The 18,721-nt window shown below is 32.2% G+C and overlaps 1 protein-coding gene and 1 long non-coding RNA gene across 2 annotated transcripts; both read left to right on the top strand.

The window, feature by feature from the left end:
- The first annotated feature begins 2 nt into the window (after positions 1-2).
- On the top strand, positions 3-2,203 carry LOC149939362 (uncharacterized). The gene is made up of 3 exons (XM_090178429.1): positions 3-431; positions 495-784; positions 1,451-2,203. The coding sequence occupies exons 1-3, from the start codon at positions 321-323 to the stop codon at positions 1,671-1,673; spliced, it is 624 nt and encodes a 207-aa protein (XP_090034555.1). The 5' UTR covers positions 3-320; the 3' UTR covers positions 1,674-2,203.
- Positions 2,204-14,700: 12,497 nt separating this feature from the next.
- On the top strand, positions 14,701-17,848 carry LOC149939361 (uncharacterized). The gene is made up of 4 exons (XR_016481112.1): positions 14,701-14,782; positions 15,975-16,013; positions 16,873-16,908; positions 17,682-17,848. It is a non-coding gene; the product is annotated as an uncharacterized LOC149939361 (long non-coding RNA).
- The last annotated feature ends 873 nt before the right edge of the window (positions 17,849-18,721 follow it).

Genomic DNA, 18,721 nt, shown 5'->3' with positions numbered 1-18,721 from the left:
TTTTGAAGCTAATTAAATGTGAAAACCAAGTTTAAATTTTGTAAACAAAAGCTGATCTATCAGTTAGAAAACAAAAAAACGATCTCGTATAAACCGCGAGCCTGGTGCTATCCCTATATTGGTTTAATTTGTTTTCCACAATTGCTTTGAACTATGAAAACCAAAACTCATCAGGATTTTTACAATTCATTTCGAAATTACACCACGCAGATTCAACAGTGTACATACCGACGTTGTGGTCCCGAAGAGTATTGTTCGTATCGTGGCTTTTTTGTTTCTTCGTCCTCACAACGCAATTCAGTGGCGCACTGATATCTCGAATGAGTGCCACCCGCGAAGAAAGGTTTATTGATAAATTGACGGATTTTTATAAATTTAGAAACGTCACCACTGTTTTTAAAAATGGAACGTCAGACTATCTTTATTTTAAAGTAATTTTGCTAACGAATGAATTATCGTTTCACCTCATTTCCAAAAAAAACCTTTTTTCTTAGAATCATCCTGATTTAACTATCCAGGATATTTGGAAGAGGAGTATTAGGCTTCCGAGAAAAGGAAAAAACTACAAGAAAAAAAGTAACGAACCTTATTACACTACTGATGGGCTTCTTAGAAAAAAATTCGCCATGTTTCAATCCATCAATAATTTAAAAAGTTATATTGAAAACCATTTTAAATGGACGAAATGTTCAGTTAAAATTGGAGAACCATACGTCTACGACTTAAATGCATATGTTCTTCGTTCCAATCTTTCGGTTACATTGACAAATGTAATAGATAGAAGGTACAGTAAATATTTTGGCATTTTTCTTATTTGTTAAGAAATAAAACAAGATATTTTTGTTAAATAAATGGCGTATATAAATTTTCGAAAATCCTTAAGAGCGCTAATATGACTTTAGGTGTTCAATGGCAATTAAAAAAATATATATATATTTTTAAAAACCTTTGGAGGCAATCATTTTAAATCGTTTCTTAATAAAATGCCTAAAATATTCTGAAAATGAAATTACTCGAAAGAAATGTTAAGCATATGCTTTTAGAAAATTAAAGGTTAGCTACAGGTATTTGATAAACAATTCAATTAAATACAATTCAAAATTATTTTGGAGTATTGAAGATTTTCCATTAGGACATCATGAACTGGTTTTATCGCTCACGGACAATAAGTATCAGAAACCCTAATTTTATGTTATGCCATACTTTTCAAAAACAACCCTATTCTGATACAAAATCATTTAAAAAGTAAATACACTTAGGAGACATAACGAAATTTCACTAATCATTCCAAGGAAATAGCGATTCAATTAACAAAATTGCTGCTATGTATTAAGATATAATTAAAAAGGTTTTTGAAATCATGATAAACAAAAGCAATAAACCCATAACAGCCGGAAATGTTATTTTTTCTATGTTCCATAGTAAAGTAAAATAAATATTTTTATTTCAGTATTCACAGATTGATGAGCACAGGGTCATTGGATTACAGATATCCTAAAAAAGGATTTGAGAGTAATACCTGTCACCATAAGCATTCAAAGACAAATGAACTCTACCTTAAGAAATCCATCAAAGATTTCATCGGAGGAATAGCGATATATTCTTGCGGCATTATCATTTCCTTTTTCTGTATTATCATTGAAATATCAAAGAGTTTTATTTCGTCACACTAGAGTTAGAGTAAACACATAATATAATAAAATTTATTTATTTTTAACTTAGAGCTATAAAACGTAAAACTAAAGTCATCGTATGAAAATCATGCTTTGTTTAAAAATGTACACTTAGTTGTTATTTAAAACTAATGGAATTGATAATTTAATAATTCGGTATTTTATCTGATTTATAGAAAAGAACCTTACAAATAAGGTTTATTAACAAAAAATGCAAATGGAGTAAAAAAGCCCGGTTTTAATTGAAATGGTACCTTAAGCTTAAGGTCTCGTACTGGGGGTTACAGCTCTGTATGCAGTCACCACGGTTGTTCTTTAAAATGCCAATATTTATTTTACCCATGTGTGTTATTCTCTATGCGAAGAGAAAATGACGAAATATAGTTTACTCTCTCTGGCATCCGTCTTTGAGGAAACTGATCCTGGTACAATCTCCAAGCTTCAAAATCATTTGTTTTGTACATCAAATGCCTATATTATATTAAATATAGCCAGATAAATCGCTTGTTTATTGTTGATAAATATGTAGAAACTGCACGTTATTTTATACCTAAGTATCTACTCACCTTTGCACTCGTAGGAAGCTACACACAATTTACATATTAAATTATATGTACAAGTTCACTCTGAAGCTCCCACGATTAGAAAGTTTTAAATCAATTCCTTTAGAAAATTGTCGGGATTGGTTCCCTTAATTTTTATAAATAAATGAATTGGTGACGACAAAATTTGCAATTTGTTTTTGGAACAGTATCATTAATTTAAAATAGCTACAATACCTAGTAAGATTTACTTTACATATAAAAGCACAATGAATTTAAGTCACTTAGTAAATTTTATCAATAATAAAAACAACTGATCAAAGCACTACTCAAAGCCGGGGCAATAGTTATTTCTACTCTATAAAAAGGATAACGGAGAGGGTCCGTGCAAACTGGCCGCCGGGGCGGCGGTCCTGTTTCCTGGCCTTTTGGAGCCACACCGGTATCTCCGGTGCCAGCTGTGCCAGGTTACTTGGGCTGCTGTGTGCTCGTCATTCCCCTTTAGGAGCTCTCTCCATAGGGTTTGATTCCTTACCTACGTAGGTAGGGTGTCGGCTGGAGTTGCTACAGCATCCACTCATAATCCCACTGCTGCGTGCGAAGTGGGGACTGGTCGTCCCATTGCTGCACCTTCTGCTGGGTTGAGTGGCTTGCGTCAAAGGTGCGACCATCAGTGGAAGGGTACTACTACCCATGCTGGATTTGTAAAATGTCTGGGCTAGGTGGACGCTGGCGTAGGGCTCTATGATGGTAGGCCTCCAGTGGTATGGTCTCTGATACTAGGTACACCGGGCTATAAATTCTGACACACTGTATAAAAAGGAACGTGTCCACCCCACGGAAAAATGTGGTTCCAAAAAGGCCAAAAGAGGTATTTTACGCTTTTAAAATAAAATGTACAAGGTGATGCGCTTAGCTTAAAAACCGTAAATTTTAAATACAGACCAAAACTATTATCATTTTTAAAACTCTACAATGTAATAAAAATTAAAAGTTAAAAGGGGTTTTGTGATTCAACATGTACCACGTTTTTGCAGTTAATTTTTGAAAGCCTATATGACTAGTGCACCCATGTTCATTAGACATTTTTACTCACTGGCACCCATAGTACACTTCCCTGAATTTTTATTTACATGTTCGTCACCACCTGTATGTCGAACGAAGAAGCTAGTGCCATTTTTTGATTTATTGAAAACGATATCTTGTGCAATAATTACTTTAGTTTTTTGTAGCACCTTATAATATTAACAAATTATTTTTCAGTAGCTTCATCAATTTGTGAGTTGGTAACTGTCGCTAATTGAATTGAGAAATTGAGGTTTTTAGCCAGCAGAATCTTCCCCATCTTTGTTACATGAAAAATGTAGTTACTTGTAACACGTCAGTAAAGCAATATTTATTTCCACTCGTAACATTAATATATGTTGGAACTATATTCTTTGAGATCAAATACACTCTGTATTGGAAAGAAAAAGAAATATTTTATAGCTGGGAAATCCAACTAAATGATTTTTAAGAAATTAATAGAGCTTAAGGAACGCTTACCTGTTATGAAATGTAAGCGTCACCAAATTTATGATTATGCCCTAATAAAAATGTTGTCCCAGTAATCACTTATTTCGCAAAATAAAGTGTAACAGGAAAAATAAATATGGCGAAAAAGGGTAATAAATTCATAATAAAGAATTAACGAAAAGTTAAGAATCTCTTCGTTAAGTACATTTCTGGGAAATATTTTACAATGATATTGTATAATTTTCCTTTAGTTGTCCGTGTCTAAAAAGCTTAATTATTTATAGAACTTACCATGGGAAACGCAACGTATAAAAGAAAAGAAAGGGTTTTTTGACGTTATATAGGGTTTGACCTTGAGCATTGTTTTTTGTGAAGGCGAATGCTACTCTTATTTACCTAACTGTTTTTGAAAATTGAACGATTTAAAATGGAACTCGACCGCGGTGAAGCGACTGACGTATCGATTAAATCCTAAGCTACTGTTTTCGGATCTGGTCAGAACGTTTTAGCAAACTTTGCAACACAAAACCCTTTTTTTGTTCCATATTTAGATTTAACCCTTTATTACCTTTGAATAGGGAGATACCCTACAGTGGACTGACCAAAAGGCATCAAGTAGGTAAAATCACAAAGTAATCAACAACCCATTGTTGATTTTTGTGAGGAACTAGAAAGGAGAACACGAATCTTTCGGAGGTTAGAACGCCTACCGACCGAAATTAAGAAAATCAGGATAATATAATGTTTACAGATTTGGGAAGCTCTAGAAAGGTGCAAATTTAACATTTTTAGGTGTCACGTCATTATAGAACCTTGAAAAAATGGACCAAAGGGTGTTATTATATTGTTATGAATTAAGCTCAAATTTCTTTTAAAATTATTTTAACAAATTCCTTTTTTCAAACTAATATATTTCAATTAGATAGATTTTTTGCTATTGTAAGCTCTCAACTGATTCGGAACTCTTCAAAGTAGGCTTAAACTTTAACATTGAAACATCGTCCCCCGTTGTTAAGCGAAGCAATGTTAAGTCATTGGTTAAATAATACATGTCAAGCGAATGATTGAAAACAAACGATTTAAAATAATCAGTTATGATAAAAATGTAGTAATGTTTCCGTTTTTTTTATAATACAATCGTTCTTGCATCTCATAATGAGGTATTTAAATAGGAAATCCATTTGCTTACACGTATTTATCAGAATTGAAATCATTTAATTTATTGGGGTGATCGTGTTTTTCATTTTCCAAACATCCTTTTTTGTAAAGTGTTATTAGATCCAATTAATTGAGAGGAAATTCAATTATTTTCCTTAAGATTTCACATACAATGCATACGCATGATATACAATATGTGAAAAAGTTAAAAAAATATACACTTACAGGTTTTGGAATTTTTTTCAACTGAATAAGATAAATAAAGAAAAGCAAAGTTTTCATTTTAAAGTCATATTAATATTTTTATTTTCGTGATATTTATAGTTCTCGCACTACAGACCAGTTGTTCTTGATACATATCCTTTCTTAAATCATTATAAAATTCCTATCAATACCACTAGAGGGAAGATTGGTGAATTTGGGTTTTCTATTAACACTACTTCAGTTTAATCACTTGAAAGTGTAGGAAACCTGAAATTTTTCTATGTGTATGGTTTTTAATTTCTGATACCCAAATTTTTATAAAATTGATAATTAATATGATAACATTTTGTAAATATCTATTTTAAAAACTGTGAATAAAAATATGAATAGGAATATATTTAAGGCAAATTAAAGTGTACGGAATAAAGCTTTAAAGTCTTTAATGTAAAATAATAGTCTTTCCAAACAGATCAAGAAAATTATTTTGGGGACGCTTAGTTAGAGAAACTACAGAAGACACGTAACATTTGTAAATATGTTATTTGACATTTTTGTCATTTATTTATTTAGTGAAAATTATCTGCTGACGTTACTTTGTCTTTTTGGGACGTGATATACTTTTTGAAAGTTGAACTTTTACCTTAAGTTAGCTAGTTGTATTTTCGAAAAATAAAACTATTTTAGAAGAAATTTATATATAAATATTGAGTTAAAATGTATCAATACAAAAATCTAGAGATGTCAGAACTTTTCACTTTTACACGCTTATGCCTCTATATCCTTTGTTTCTCCCAATGTATGTGATTTTTCTATTCACGTTGTAGAAAAAAAAATATTATAGCCTCAATTCCTAATCTGCCTTTTAAGCGTAACTAATCTTCGTGGTGCTTCCCCAACTAGCGCTTTAGCAAAGGATATCGCTTTCCAAAATAAAGCCACTTTGGAAACGTTTTAAAGCGGTTTTGAAATATCAAATTGTAAAATTTTGATGTCGAATGTATTTATCCTATGCCTTTTATTACAGTTGACTCCGAAAATGTGGAATTTGATCTTTCGAAACCGTTTCAAAACGTTTCCAAATTGCGTAGTGTGAAAGCGGCTATACTGTCACACATATCGATTATTTACTAATTACTTGGTAAGTTTTGATTCCAGTTTTTTAGAAGAAGCACGACCTATTATTTTGAAACAATTTTCAAGTCAGCTTTTAACAAAAGATATTAGTCACGATGCCGTGCTTGAATATTTTCAACGGGCCAATTCTAATTTGTTTTTCACAAATATTTCAGAATTCCATGGAAATACGACAGATGGTTGTAACCTTTACTTTTGGAGAGTTTCCAGACCCCCACCCCCTCAGTTTGAAATAAATCGGAGGTAAACGCTTCGGGTTATTTCCTTTATAAGTTTTATAAAACATAACCGCAAAATTTCAAATATCTTCACTTCAAAGTTAAAAACCTTGAAACGGCTTAATAAAACCATTATAATTAAACTTAGAACATACAAGATTGGTCTGGTTCATATGGGGGTCATAGATAAATTTGCTATCGCAGTTTCAATATCGGATCTAATTAGGACTTAATCTCTTATAAGCATAATTAATATAATTAATGCTATTTTTAACCAGGACGTTGTTGCCGGCTCCATATATAAATATATGATAAACAGATTCGCTAAAACATTACTTAATTGCGTAGACACAGCTGAAGCTTTTCTGAATTATTAAATCCTTTTAAGTAAACGTGAATTTTAGCATGCATCGATTTTTGACGTTTCTGCTTCTTTCAAATATTGTGTTTATGGCCACGGGCGATTCTGACAACGATGACGAGGAAGGAATGCAGCAACTTTGTGGTAAGAATAACTTTATCAAATGCAGATTTTAGCGCCATATTCTAATTTAATAAATATAATTGTTAGCGTTTATTGGATAAAGTTAAGTTGGAGCTGCCATAATTGGGAATTGTTTCACTTCGAACTTCCCGAAACGGTATAATATTTTCTATAATAATTATAGAAAATAGGTAGTTTATTTGATTTACTCAATTTTACGATTTCTTTCGTACCGAAAACCCAAATTAAACTATTAAAACGTATCATATTTTTCATGTATTAAACAAATTTCCATTTTCTACTATTTTGATTTATAAATCTAATTTACTATTTTTATTTTTATGTTTTAATATAAATTTCAATTTTTTATATTTAATAACGTTAATCAGATTTTGTTTTACTTTTAAAATACCTTTAATGTTTTTACTAAAATATAAATCTTTTAAATAGTTAGTTGTATTAGTTTTTCTAATTATATAACAATTCATTCATAAAAAATACCATTAGTAAATTGTAATAAAAATATAAAGAATTCTCCATTAAAAGTGCGTTTAGGTAAAAAAATATTAACCACAGGAGCTTTAATGTTTACTGATTAACATTTGATTAAGGGAGTTGATGAAATTGAGAGGTGCGTATCTGAAGTAGCCGGTGACGTCAGTGACGCGATGTCCTATTTATTGGGTAAACCTTGCGAAGCGCCGACCAGTGATCAAGTTGGAGAAGTAAGTATAGTTTGGTATATAATAATGGTTCATTTTCTTATTTCAAATAAATAAAAAATCAGGTAGGTTATTTTAAGATTTTTAAGTGTACCCATGATATTCAATATAAGAATTTTATTACATAATATAAAGATTCTTGTTTTTTTTTTCAGATAGAGAACTGCTTAAATGAATCGGACGTCAGTGTTGATGTAAGGTTTTCAGTTCAAAATTTCAGAATAAAGAAGGGAAATGATACAACCCCGTTTTTAATGGTTTAAAACGCGAACAGTCAAAGCGAAAGTGGCTGGGTTTTCTGCATTCAGAACTAAATATAAATCCGTTTCATTCCTTTTATACCCGCGAACAATGAACTCAAACTTGGTTTTGTACTTTTGCTTTACAAAAAACAGTTAGGTCTGTGCCATAATTTTTCTTTTAGAAAAGTTAAATAGGTTCTTATATCAGGGCCACGGAACTTTCTACCTGAAGTGCAGAAGGAAAGCAACAACTTAATGATCGTAAATTCTATGAATCAAAATCAATGTTTAAAAAAAATTGCGTAATAAAATAAGCTTATTACTACAATTTGAGCGTTCTATCACAAAATGCCAATGCACTTTTAACGCTTTTAAAGTACCGAAAGGTTTTTTGGAAATGAGCATTTTTTAATTTATATTAAAACATATTTCGAAACAATTCTTTAGGATGAAGAAATGGACGCCGCTCTGGATAAAGCAGAGGTAAGGTATATTAACAAAATTCCACCTTATCTTTCCAACTGATTAATTTGGAACTATTTCTGTCCATTTGGAAGGTTTGCGTGGTGGAAAAAATTTTCGAGCTTGTGGCCACAGCTTCAGGTTCTTCAGAGGAAAAGAAATAAATCACATTCCAAACTTTTACAATAACGCAAGTTCCCCCCTCCCCAATTTTTTTAAAATGAATAAAGTTCTCATTACTATACAGGGTGTTTTTTTGCTCGAAAAAGTGATTTAGTTCAAAAACTATTTTTTTTAGAAAGTTGAAATTTGTACTGTACATTATACGTTCCCGGTTAACACTTTCTACCAAGATTGCATCTAAATCGAAAAATATTTTCACGTTTTTTGAAAATTTAAATTTTAACCGCTAGGTGCTATAAGACAATTGTCAATGAGAAAATTGTAGAGCGTCACCGAAAACGTACAAATAGCGTTGGCGCGAAAAAATACGTCGTTTTCACTGACAAAATACGACTGGAAAAAGTGACAAGTTGGGCAAGCTAAAATAACTTTTTTTGAATTCTATTGGGAGAGTAGCGTAACTTTATGAAAGTCAGAAATTTGTTAATCTGGTGTTTAATGCAATAAACACCGCTGAAAAATCGAGGAGACAATGGCGAAGAAGGTATTACACGATTTAATTTCGTAAGATGAAAAATGCGAATTTTTTGAAAAAACAAAGAGACATTTTATTTATCTACTTAAAAAAAAATATATACGTACGTTTCGAAAATACCACCTTCGGCTGCGATGCAAGCTTGGGCGCGAACAATCATATTGTCGAAGGCGGCTTGAATCATTTCCGGGGTTACTTCCCGGCAAGCGCTTACATTTCGTTGACGCAGCTCTTCAAGGGTCTCAACCGGAGTGGCGTACACCTTGTCCTTGACGAAGCCCCAAAGAAAGAAATCCAACGAAGTCAGATCGGGCGACCTTGCTGGCCAGTGTACTGGACCGTTTCTCCCTATCCATCGTTGTAGAAATTCGTTGTTAAGGTAATGAGGCGGGGCACCGTCTTGCTGAAACCACAGTCTTGCTCGTTGCGCCAACGGCAGTTCGCCAAGTTGTTGTTCTAGCTCATTTCTCAAGAAACCTAAATAACTCTGGCCATTTAGATTTTGCGGTAAGAATACTGGACCAAATAACCGGTTTCCAACAAGACCAATCCAAACATTCAAGCGCCCAAATTGAAATTGGTGACGGTGTTCATATCCCCAGTGTGGATTTGTGTCTTCCCAAACATGATTATTTTGGTGATTATAAGGGCTGTCTCTTGCAAACGAGTATTCATCCGAGAATAGCATGTTGCGGAGCAATTGTGGGTCGTCGTGCACGGAATTTAGCAGCCAGTTGCAAAAATCCAGCCGTTGTTTAGCATCTTTATCTCGTAAACCGTGGTGAAGCGTTGCTCTGTGAGGATGGTACTTGGGAAATGCGAGTTTTACTGCAAGCCAAATCCTTACTCGCCGCGGCACAACTACTACGTGGGTATGCAGCAAAATAGGCTAAAACGGTGTTTTAAAAGTGCAAATCCCGCTGACCAGGCCCACGGAATCTAAATTGTAAGTTACCATACTGGTGAAAGTCATTTACAGCTCGCCTTACAGTAGTTATCGATGGTCTTCTATCTGGATGTCGTTGCTCAAAGATCTCACTCACTCGTCGTAGATTTCTTCCGCGTAGTAAATGGCCCCTAGTTCCGTTCGATCAGCTCTGGAATATTGAGGCATGATTGTTAAGATTGATTACGACAATAATGTTACACAGTATGTATTACAGTTATTTAAATACTAAATAAATTTAAGGTTTTTACTGGCCTTTAAACCTGTGGTCTATTTATCTTCTTGCCTATCAGGGCTATTTAAAATAGGTTTCGAATACGACTAAATGCAAACACAAGCCTATTAGATTAAAAAAACTAATAGGAAAAGTCAATACCTAAATGAGCCAGATTGTGGTTTCAAAAAGAGTGCCACGCCTCATGACCCCCAAAATGTGAAATACTGTATTTCAAAACGATGAATAGGGTGAAACGGTTCGGCACATTGGCCAGCAAGGTCGCCAGATCTTAAGTTTTTAAATCGCCATTAATAATTTAATTAATTTATTTAATTTCTTCGCCATTGTCTCCTCGATTTCCCAGCGGTGTTTATTGCATTAAACACCAGATTAACAAATTTCTGACTTCCATAAAGTTACACTACTCTCCCAATGGAATTAAAAAAAAAGTATTTTAGCTTGCCCAACTTGTCACTTTTTCAAGTCATATTTTGTCAGTGAAAAATACGTCATTTTTTTCGCGTCAACGCTATTTGTATGTTTTCGGTGACGCTCTACAATTTTCTGATTGACAATTTTCTTATAAATTTTAAAAAACGTGAAAATATTTTTCGATTTAGATGCAATTTTGGTTGAAAGTGTCCCCCGGAAACGTATAATGTACAGTACAAATTTCAACTTTCTAGAAAACATAGGTTTTGAAAAAAATCACTTTTTCGACCAAAATAAAAACACCCTGTATAGAAAATCTGTGTTCTCAGTTTAATAGAATGTCTAAACAAAGTTTTATAGTTTGCAATTTGAACTGAGCTTAATGTTTCTAGTTTAAACTAATTCGGATTTTAGTAGAACTCGGGACGCTAAAAATAAAATAAAATTGTACTCAATTTTATCCAAATATTAAAATCATTTTTTATCAAACTTCCCGCGAACCAGGATTTTTGGAATTTTTTATTTGGAATACTCAGCCCAAAAATAGGAAAACATTATTTTGCAGCAGAACCAGTATACTATAATCCTACCCTGTTATGTATTAAAATCCTTTGTTCTTTCCGTTCCTAATTCCGGATTCCTTTTTTTTATGGTGCCTCGTTCTTAAAATATGTCGTTATATTTCAACTATTGTTAATCACTAATATATTAATGGGCTCTTTTGTAGTATCAAACATAAAAAAAGTTGCTGGTTTGCTGCCATCCCTCTGAAGTCCTCTTTATTTTGAAAAACGTTTTTGTTTGCGGTCATAGTTCATCAAATTGTAGCTTAAGATAACTTTGGAAGCAAAGTTCTCATACCTGAAAAAGCTAGGATTTAATTGGTCTTAGAGTAATAACAAAAAGATGAATAATTAAAAACAGCAGAATGCAGCTAATATTTACTCAAATTGAAAAATATCATTTTGCTTAACGATATATTAACTACATGGAGTATTAAAGTCAAATATGTATAAATATATCAATAATCCTGTCCATTAAATATAGTAGCGTGAGATTTACAATCATTACAACGAAAAACGTTCATTGAAACGCAAACTAAATAAATACTATTAATAATTTAACTTATAAATCTTATGCAGGGGCTTATTAGCCTTTAGGAAGAGTAGACACGTGCCTAGGGTGGCATTTTTCAAGGGATGCCAAAACTAGAAGCATTTCGTTTACAAAACGGAATAAACAGTAGTTAGATGACTTGGGCTTAGCTGGTAAATGATTTCCCCTATAACAGCAAAGTATATATATGCACTGAGTACCGGAAATGTTTCATACTGAACAGATTCATCCTAAATTTAGTTTAAGCAAGGGGTTTATGCTGCCAGCTATAAAAACAAAGAGGTAAACAAAATTATATTATCCCCTTAGCGAACTTTTAATTCTTTATAGAGATAGAAAAAAACAACAATAAGGTTAAATTATCAATTTGTTTCACTTATTCTAATAGTCCATTAAATATTTCAAGACATACACTGAAGGGAATATCGAAATAATGGCGTTACTGAATATTGTCCTAAGTACCTACTCTACATCCACCGTAATGGATTAAAAATGTGATCCATATTATCACGTTTATGTGTCAAGTATATTATTCAAATTACAGCTCAATATCTTGATATATAAAGCTTGGCATCAATTTGAAAGTTGCAATCCCTCCATTTTACGAACCTGAATGGATATTCCTTTCAAAGCTGTGATTAATATCGGAAAGGAAATAATTATGAAACAGACTTTAGTTCTGCGGTTATATAGATAAGAATAAGAATGTAATATATAAAGCACCTCGATACGAATAAAGCTTACATTTTAAAAACTCACACAAGAGATAGGACGACAACCAAACGGCTTTGAAATGAGTTCGAACGTTGCGTTTTTGATTTTTGGCGTATTTCTTTTTTGGCAGAGTAGTGCAGAAGCGGAACTATTTTGTGGTGAGAAATAATTTTTCTGTTAAGATTCAGTTCCAGTAAACAAATTATACTGTAAGGAAATAATAATGTTTAATAAGTAAAAAGAGTCACTTACTCTTTACTTACTAAATTAAGGTCTGAATAAATTTTCCAAATTAAAAGAATACCAGTTTGAAGGTCAATGCCGCCTTGTTTGTATTATAATTTTGAATGCCCAGGTTTAAAGTATGTTGCCATTATACAGTTTTTAAAGGTATAACTGACCATTTGGAAGTTCGAAAGCTTAGTTAAGTAAAGATTCCCATTTTAGTACTCTGTGCTAAAAAAAGCTTTTTAATCATATAAGTTAAAATGTTTTATTACCATGGTTGAATTTTCAATTACACAAGAAAAACACCGCTTGACGAGGGGTCTCGAACCCGAAAGCTCCGGGAATATGTATAAATTGATTTTAATAAAAACACCATGAAGTATCAGTCGTGATTTTAATACTCATTATAATTAAAGCTTTTTAAGACTTACCGTTCAGTAACCGAGTCGTATTTTTACTTTTGTACGATGATCCCACAAGTCAGTATGAACTACAGATGCTGCTTGGAATTCATTAACCGTTTTATAGTTATTAATACTTTATTCTTTAAATTATATTTATTATTCTAAAATCCATACTTGACTGGAGAAGGAATCACAATGTTTGGCCTTTGACTTGGTTTTTCCACCCTTAGTTTGTATTCAGTTTATATCAGAACTGTCTCCCCGTATAGCTTCATTTGTTTCACAAGGTATCGTTTGAAACATGTTCCGAAGAAAAGATTTGAAAGATAATTATAGGGCAATTTCCGATCAACCATTAACAGGATCTCTCCTTTTAAATTGATTTGGAAAGAAGGCCTCTCTTAAATCGGAAGCGCTGTTGCTTTACATCAATGGCCTATGTTACCTCTTCGAAGCACTTTTAGAATCAGGCTTGAGTATGTTTACGGAAGATGGTTAAAACTGATTTTAGCAACAATAAGTTTGTTGGAAAGGAATTCAAATATCCCAATCCTACTTTAGGATTTTATTCAGGTTGAATTATTGCATGCACCTTTAAAAATAATGTATAAAAAGGTTTTTTATAGCGGGAAAAAGACCAAAGATTTGGTTATACAGTAATATATAGTTTGTATTTTATCACATCTTTTACAAAATTAATGGAAAAATAAATGTCGACAAAAGAGGTCTTATATAATAAAAACTGAGCAAAGGTTAGGCAAAATCGCAGTTATACATCAATTCAATACGAAAACAAAATCGAATTTTTGGGAAACACCATACGAAATTGGGCTTACACTCAAATAGTAGGGTCTTTTGACACAATTAATATTACGATGTAAATTTTTCTTGGTTGCAATTTTTCCGAAGTTTGAGCAAATGACTATTATTAAAGGTTTATTTTTCTAGCCCGAAATGATTCTAGTGTTGTTTTTAATTGCAGAACCTTTGAATGCTGACCCTTTTGCAGCGACAAAAATTGAGGATTGCGCTCAAGCTCAATTGTCTCCAGAAGTGAGCGTCAAATTTTCTCCGCTTTAAGACCCTATAACAAGAAACTAAAGCTTTAACAATAATAAATATATTTTTAATTTACTTTGAAATTATTTAAGATAAAAAGTAATTTTTATAAACAAAGCGAGCATATTTTGGAAGTTAATTACGTTATAATTTTAAATCGGGAACTTTAGTAAGTAGATTCATCCCCTTCAAAATAAACTAATTTACTTTGAAAATGGAGATCTTTACCATAAAAATTTTCAAACACGATTTAAAATAATAAATGCAAGCAGAAGATGACATTTGCAACTACTCTTAAAAATGAAAAATTGCGTACTTCCGCATAACAGCTATCTGAAACTTAAATTCATTAATTTACGATACTAGACAGTATGTTCTCCGATAATATCAAAATAAATTGATTTGTTCAAATAAGCTAATAAAATATTTATTATTCCGGGTTGTGCACTTTTTATAAATCAAACTCCGCAATCATGTGAAGCTCTCCATTCTTAAGATTTGGAACGTTTTATTAATTGGCATATGTTTAACCTTTAATTAAAGTCAGCTGCTGTGTTTGATTCGTGCCTTGAAGACAATTTGGGAATCAATTTAACAGGCTTTGTGGTACAGATGTGTAGAGACAAAAGCCTCGTCGATGCGAAGCAAGCAGAAGTAAGTTTGGATCGTTTTGTTTGATGTTGAAACGCTTTATCTTTGTGTGGGACTTTTGTATATTTAAATCGAAACATCAAATAGTTTTTGCGTCGAAGTTAGATAAATTTAGATTTTAATGGAAAATGCGGAAAATTTGTCAATAAATGGTTCCGTTGGCAATTCAAACTCCGGCTGCTTTCAATAACGGTTATCGGATAGAATCCTTATTAAAAGAAAGTAAATCGTTGACCAGCGTGACGTATGAAGTATCTGTATATGCTTGAAAGTTCAGTCTGTTATAGTTAACTGTTACTTATTACTGAGTTTAAAGGGATAAGGTTGTGCGTTGGGTATTAGTCTTGCAGATAATGATGAGTTTGCAAAAAAAATAGAATAGAAATTAGTTTCATTAAAGGCTTCGAGTTGATTTGTTACGGTAGGGGTGTGTGAATACCTCTGCTACATATTTTAGAGTCTGGTACAATTCAGTGCGCAGCTATATTATTGGATGGGCCATCAAACTGGTATATCAGTTAATTATTTTACCATGGGCCTATTTTTATTGCAATAACAGATAAACAAATGTGTAAGCCACCCAACAACATAAATCGAAAAATTGTCGCGTCAAGCAAACCACAAAAAAATTATAAAAACTATTAATGGCCCAAAATTCAAAAAAATTCAAGCACCAGTATCGATTCTGTTTTGCTTTCCTATCGTTACCCTTATTGACCACGACGGACACATCGTTGTTTGAACTTCACCATTCTCAAGGATTTTGAAACTGCTGAAATTTAGACAGCGCCTACAATGTCACAATGGAACCTTCGAAATAAGGTGGTACAGAGAGACAGCTAACAATAAAGGGGTTACTAGGGCGTGAAAGGAAGGGAGTTAAATTGGACATTTAATAGATTTCAAATATACTGGAAAAAAAAGTCTTATAGTAAGACTTTCAGGCGGTTATCGCGGAGGTCGTTGCGAACTCTTAAATTTGATACTAATGACCAGTTTAAGTTGCTGAAACAGTGTTGCACCGAATAGAGAACTTTAATTAAACTTTTCATTGAAGAACGACATTATAGGATTATAATTATAATGTAGCCAACAAAAACCTCTATAATTACTTTAAATAAAATAAACTAAAATAATTTGAATTATGATTGAAAATCAAATGCACCAACTTAAATTTCATAAATTTTTATTTCAGATAAGCAACTGCATTAAGAATGAAAAAGAACATCTCGAAGTAAGAGCAAACGCTTAGTTTGCTATTTAGGATTTTAAGCGCCGAGCATTTGATCTTTGAACGACAACGTCGTCAATTACGTTATTACAAATTTCTTGAGTGTATCCAAAATCCGTAAATACTCAAGATTCGGAGCTCGCCAAATATTTGACATTTTTTCACCAAACAATGACATTATTTACAAGAATTTGCCTTATTGGCGATATGCAAGTTGCAAGCATTTTTAGGTTTGACGCAAACTTTAAAAATTTAAGCTAATTTTCCATTTCGACGACTGTCAAAGCTTTAAAGGTGCCATTATGTCATTTATTTGTGTCATTAAAATATAGCTTCTTAAGAGCTCTCGAAGATTTTTCTTTTAAAACGTTGAAATAAGTTTTACGCAAGATTGTCTGAACAGGTCAATAACACTTTTTACAAAATATTTTCGCAAGATAACAGTTTGCAAACCATGTATTTAAAAGAGACTTGTGATATATCATCCTTATAACAATGACGATTTAATAAAAATATCAACATTAGGTTGCTTAACTTCATTATCATTTAGTTTATTAAACTGGGACTATTTTAATTCCGGCTCTCAAAATTGATAACACTTACCGTAATTTTTAATTTTTGGTTCTCAAAATAAGTCCTCATATGTCTTTAGTTCACCCGTTTGTTTTTCGTGGAAATGGATCTCTTGGTTCAGCCTTCTTAGCTTTAATAATAACAAATTGGTCCCTCGCGATCCAAGGGATTTCTGCCCGCATGACCACTTCGTATCTGTTTCCCGAATGTTTTCCGGGAGTTAAGAATATATTTCGGTTAAGATTAATACATTTTTCATACAAATATTAATATTTATTTTCCTTGGCAGGCTACTAATGGAATGCGAGAGTTGATGAATTTCGAGGTTTGTGTATTTATAGATTTGAATGGAGGATTACCTGTTTTTATGGAAATATTAATTTATTCATAAAAATATGGTTTGTGTGTTACATATCTCAAAGGCCGGAAAATACGGAGTACTGTAATATTACGAATATTTCAAACTTTAAACATTTATTTCGGTCAATTTGTTTTATTATTTATCGTAGATTCCATTTAATGAACCTTTAAGACTCCAGAATTTTATTTGAATTGATATAAAATTCAAAATATTTGAAATCGAAATATCTAGTTTAGTGCTATTTAGGGTCCCATATCATTTGTTGTAATTCAACAAATAACAAAACGATGTTTATTATTATGTAAATTATTCTCAAATTGGTCCCTTACAATATTACTGCCCTGGGCACACCCTAACGCCGCACGTGACTAGTAAATGCACTCGGCTAAAGTTTTCTCAGAACTTGTTAATCTGACCTGAGATTCTGACCATTTTTGCATTAATCGAATAATGCAATACACGTGTTGATAAGAAACGATAATTTTAGGATAAGACAGTTAGTGGGGACAGGAAGTAGCAGTTTATTTCATTTGTCGAAATCGTACCGTTCTACTTTTCACTTATATCGGCGAAATAGAAGGTAGGCTCATGTTCGTTCCGTTGTTGGCTCTTTCATGAATTGGTTCACTGATACTTTTCATGTCGCAGCTAGCCTTCTCAGCTTATGTCAAATACGCTGTGTTCGCTACGAATTCTGAAAGATCGCTTCCATAATAAATGTATTTCTTTTGTTTTAGGATTGTGTTTACGCTACGTTTGGTTTTACCACGAAAATACACGAAGATGACGATGATGAGGATGACAAATAGTGTTTCCAAAGGAATTCTGGGGTTAAAAGGGCCACAATATATTTTAAATTTCGAGTTTGGAGCTATATAATCACGTGTGTTTATAAGCTAGTTGGTATGACTCAAATTCAGCTTGATTTTTTAATCGATTCTGTGAACTTTTAACTTCAACTGATCAATTTAATAAATTTTATATTTGGCATTCTTTAAATATTTTAAATTTATAAAGTGTTTTTAAAATCATATAACACCTATTTCTGCGCGCCAGAACAATGTACATATTTCTACAACACACCCTTTTTCTAAACTCGGGTTTTTGTATGGGCATGAATGTACTTATTATAAAATCCTTAATCTTCCAATTATAAACAAATTCCTGATAAGACACATCCAAATTACAAAACATTCGACAAAGAAATAGATAATTTTTATATTTACTAGAGTAGACTAGAAATTTATTTCAGAATTTTAAGATTAACGTAATTGTCAAAGTATATCACAGGATAATCAAGACTTCAGGTGTCATTTGCATTTGAAATTCCTTTTCAATCACTGTCAATGTTATCTTCAATATGCTGATCGTTGGTATTAAAATTTTCAGGCTAACACATTTTAAAGCTGGAAAATTAATTTTGAGAGTGAATATTATTTAACTCTTTTATTTACGTTAAACAATTGTATTATTGTATTTGGCTATATGATAACTGTTGTTCTATAGCTCATCAAGGCTTAAATTTTAGGTACTTTGCTCAAACATAATTAGTATTTTGATGAAGTTCTGCAACTTTTTACATTTCTCAGTAGAATACGTTATTAATAAATTGATAATAATTTCTAAAAGTTATGTGATCAAAAATTCGTTCCAATGTACCCAAATTTAAAAATTGCTACTCAACCAAGTTTGGACTTAAGTGTTGTTTCAACGTGATAAGTAATGTTATCATTAATATTTTGTTGTATTAATTTCCTTATGTAAAATGATATTACGG

The sequence above is a fragment of the Leiobunum rupestre genome, chromosome 6 (genome assembly GCF_980474605.1).
Source record: "Leiobunum rupestre chromosome 6, qqLeiRupe1.1.hap1, whole genome shotgun sequence".
Taxonomy (NCBI): domain Eukaryota; kingdom Metazoa; phylum Arthropoda; class Arachnida; order Opiliones; family Sclerosomatidae; genus Leiobunum; species Leiobunum rupestre.
This window is presented reverse-complemented; position numbering and strand designations above follow the sequence as displayed.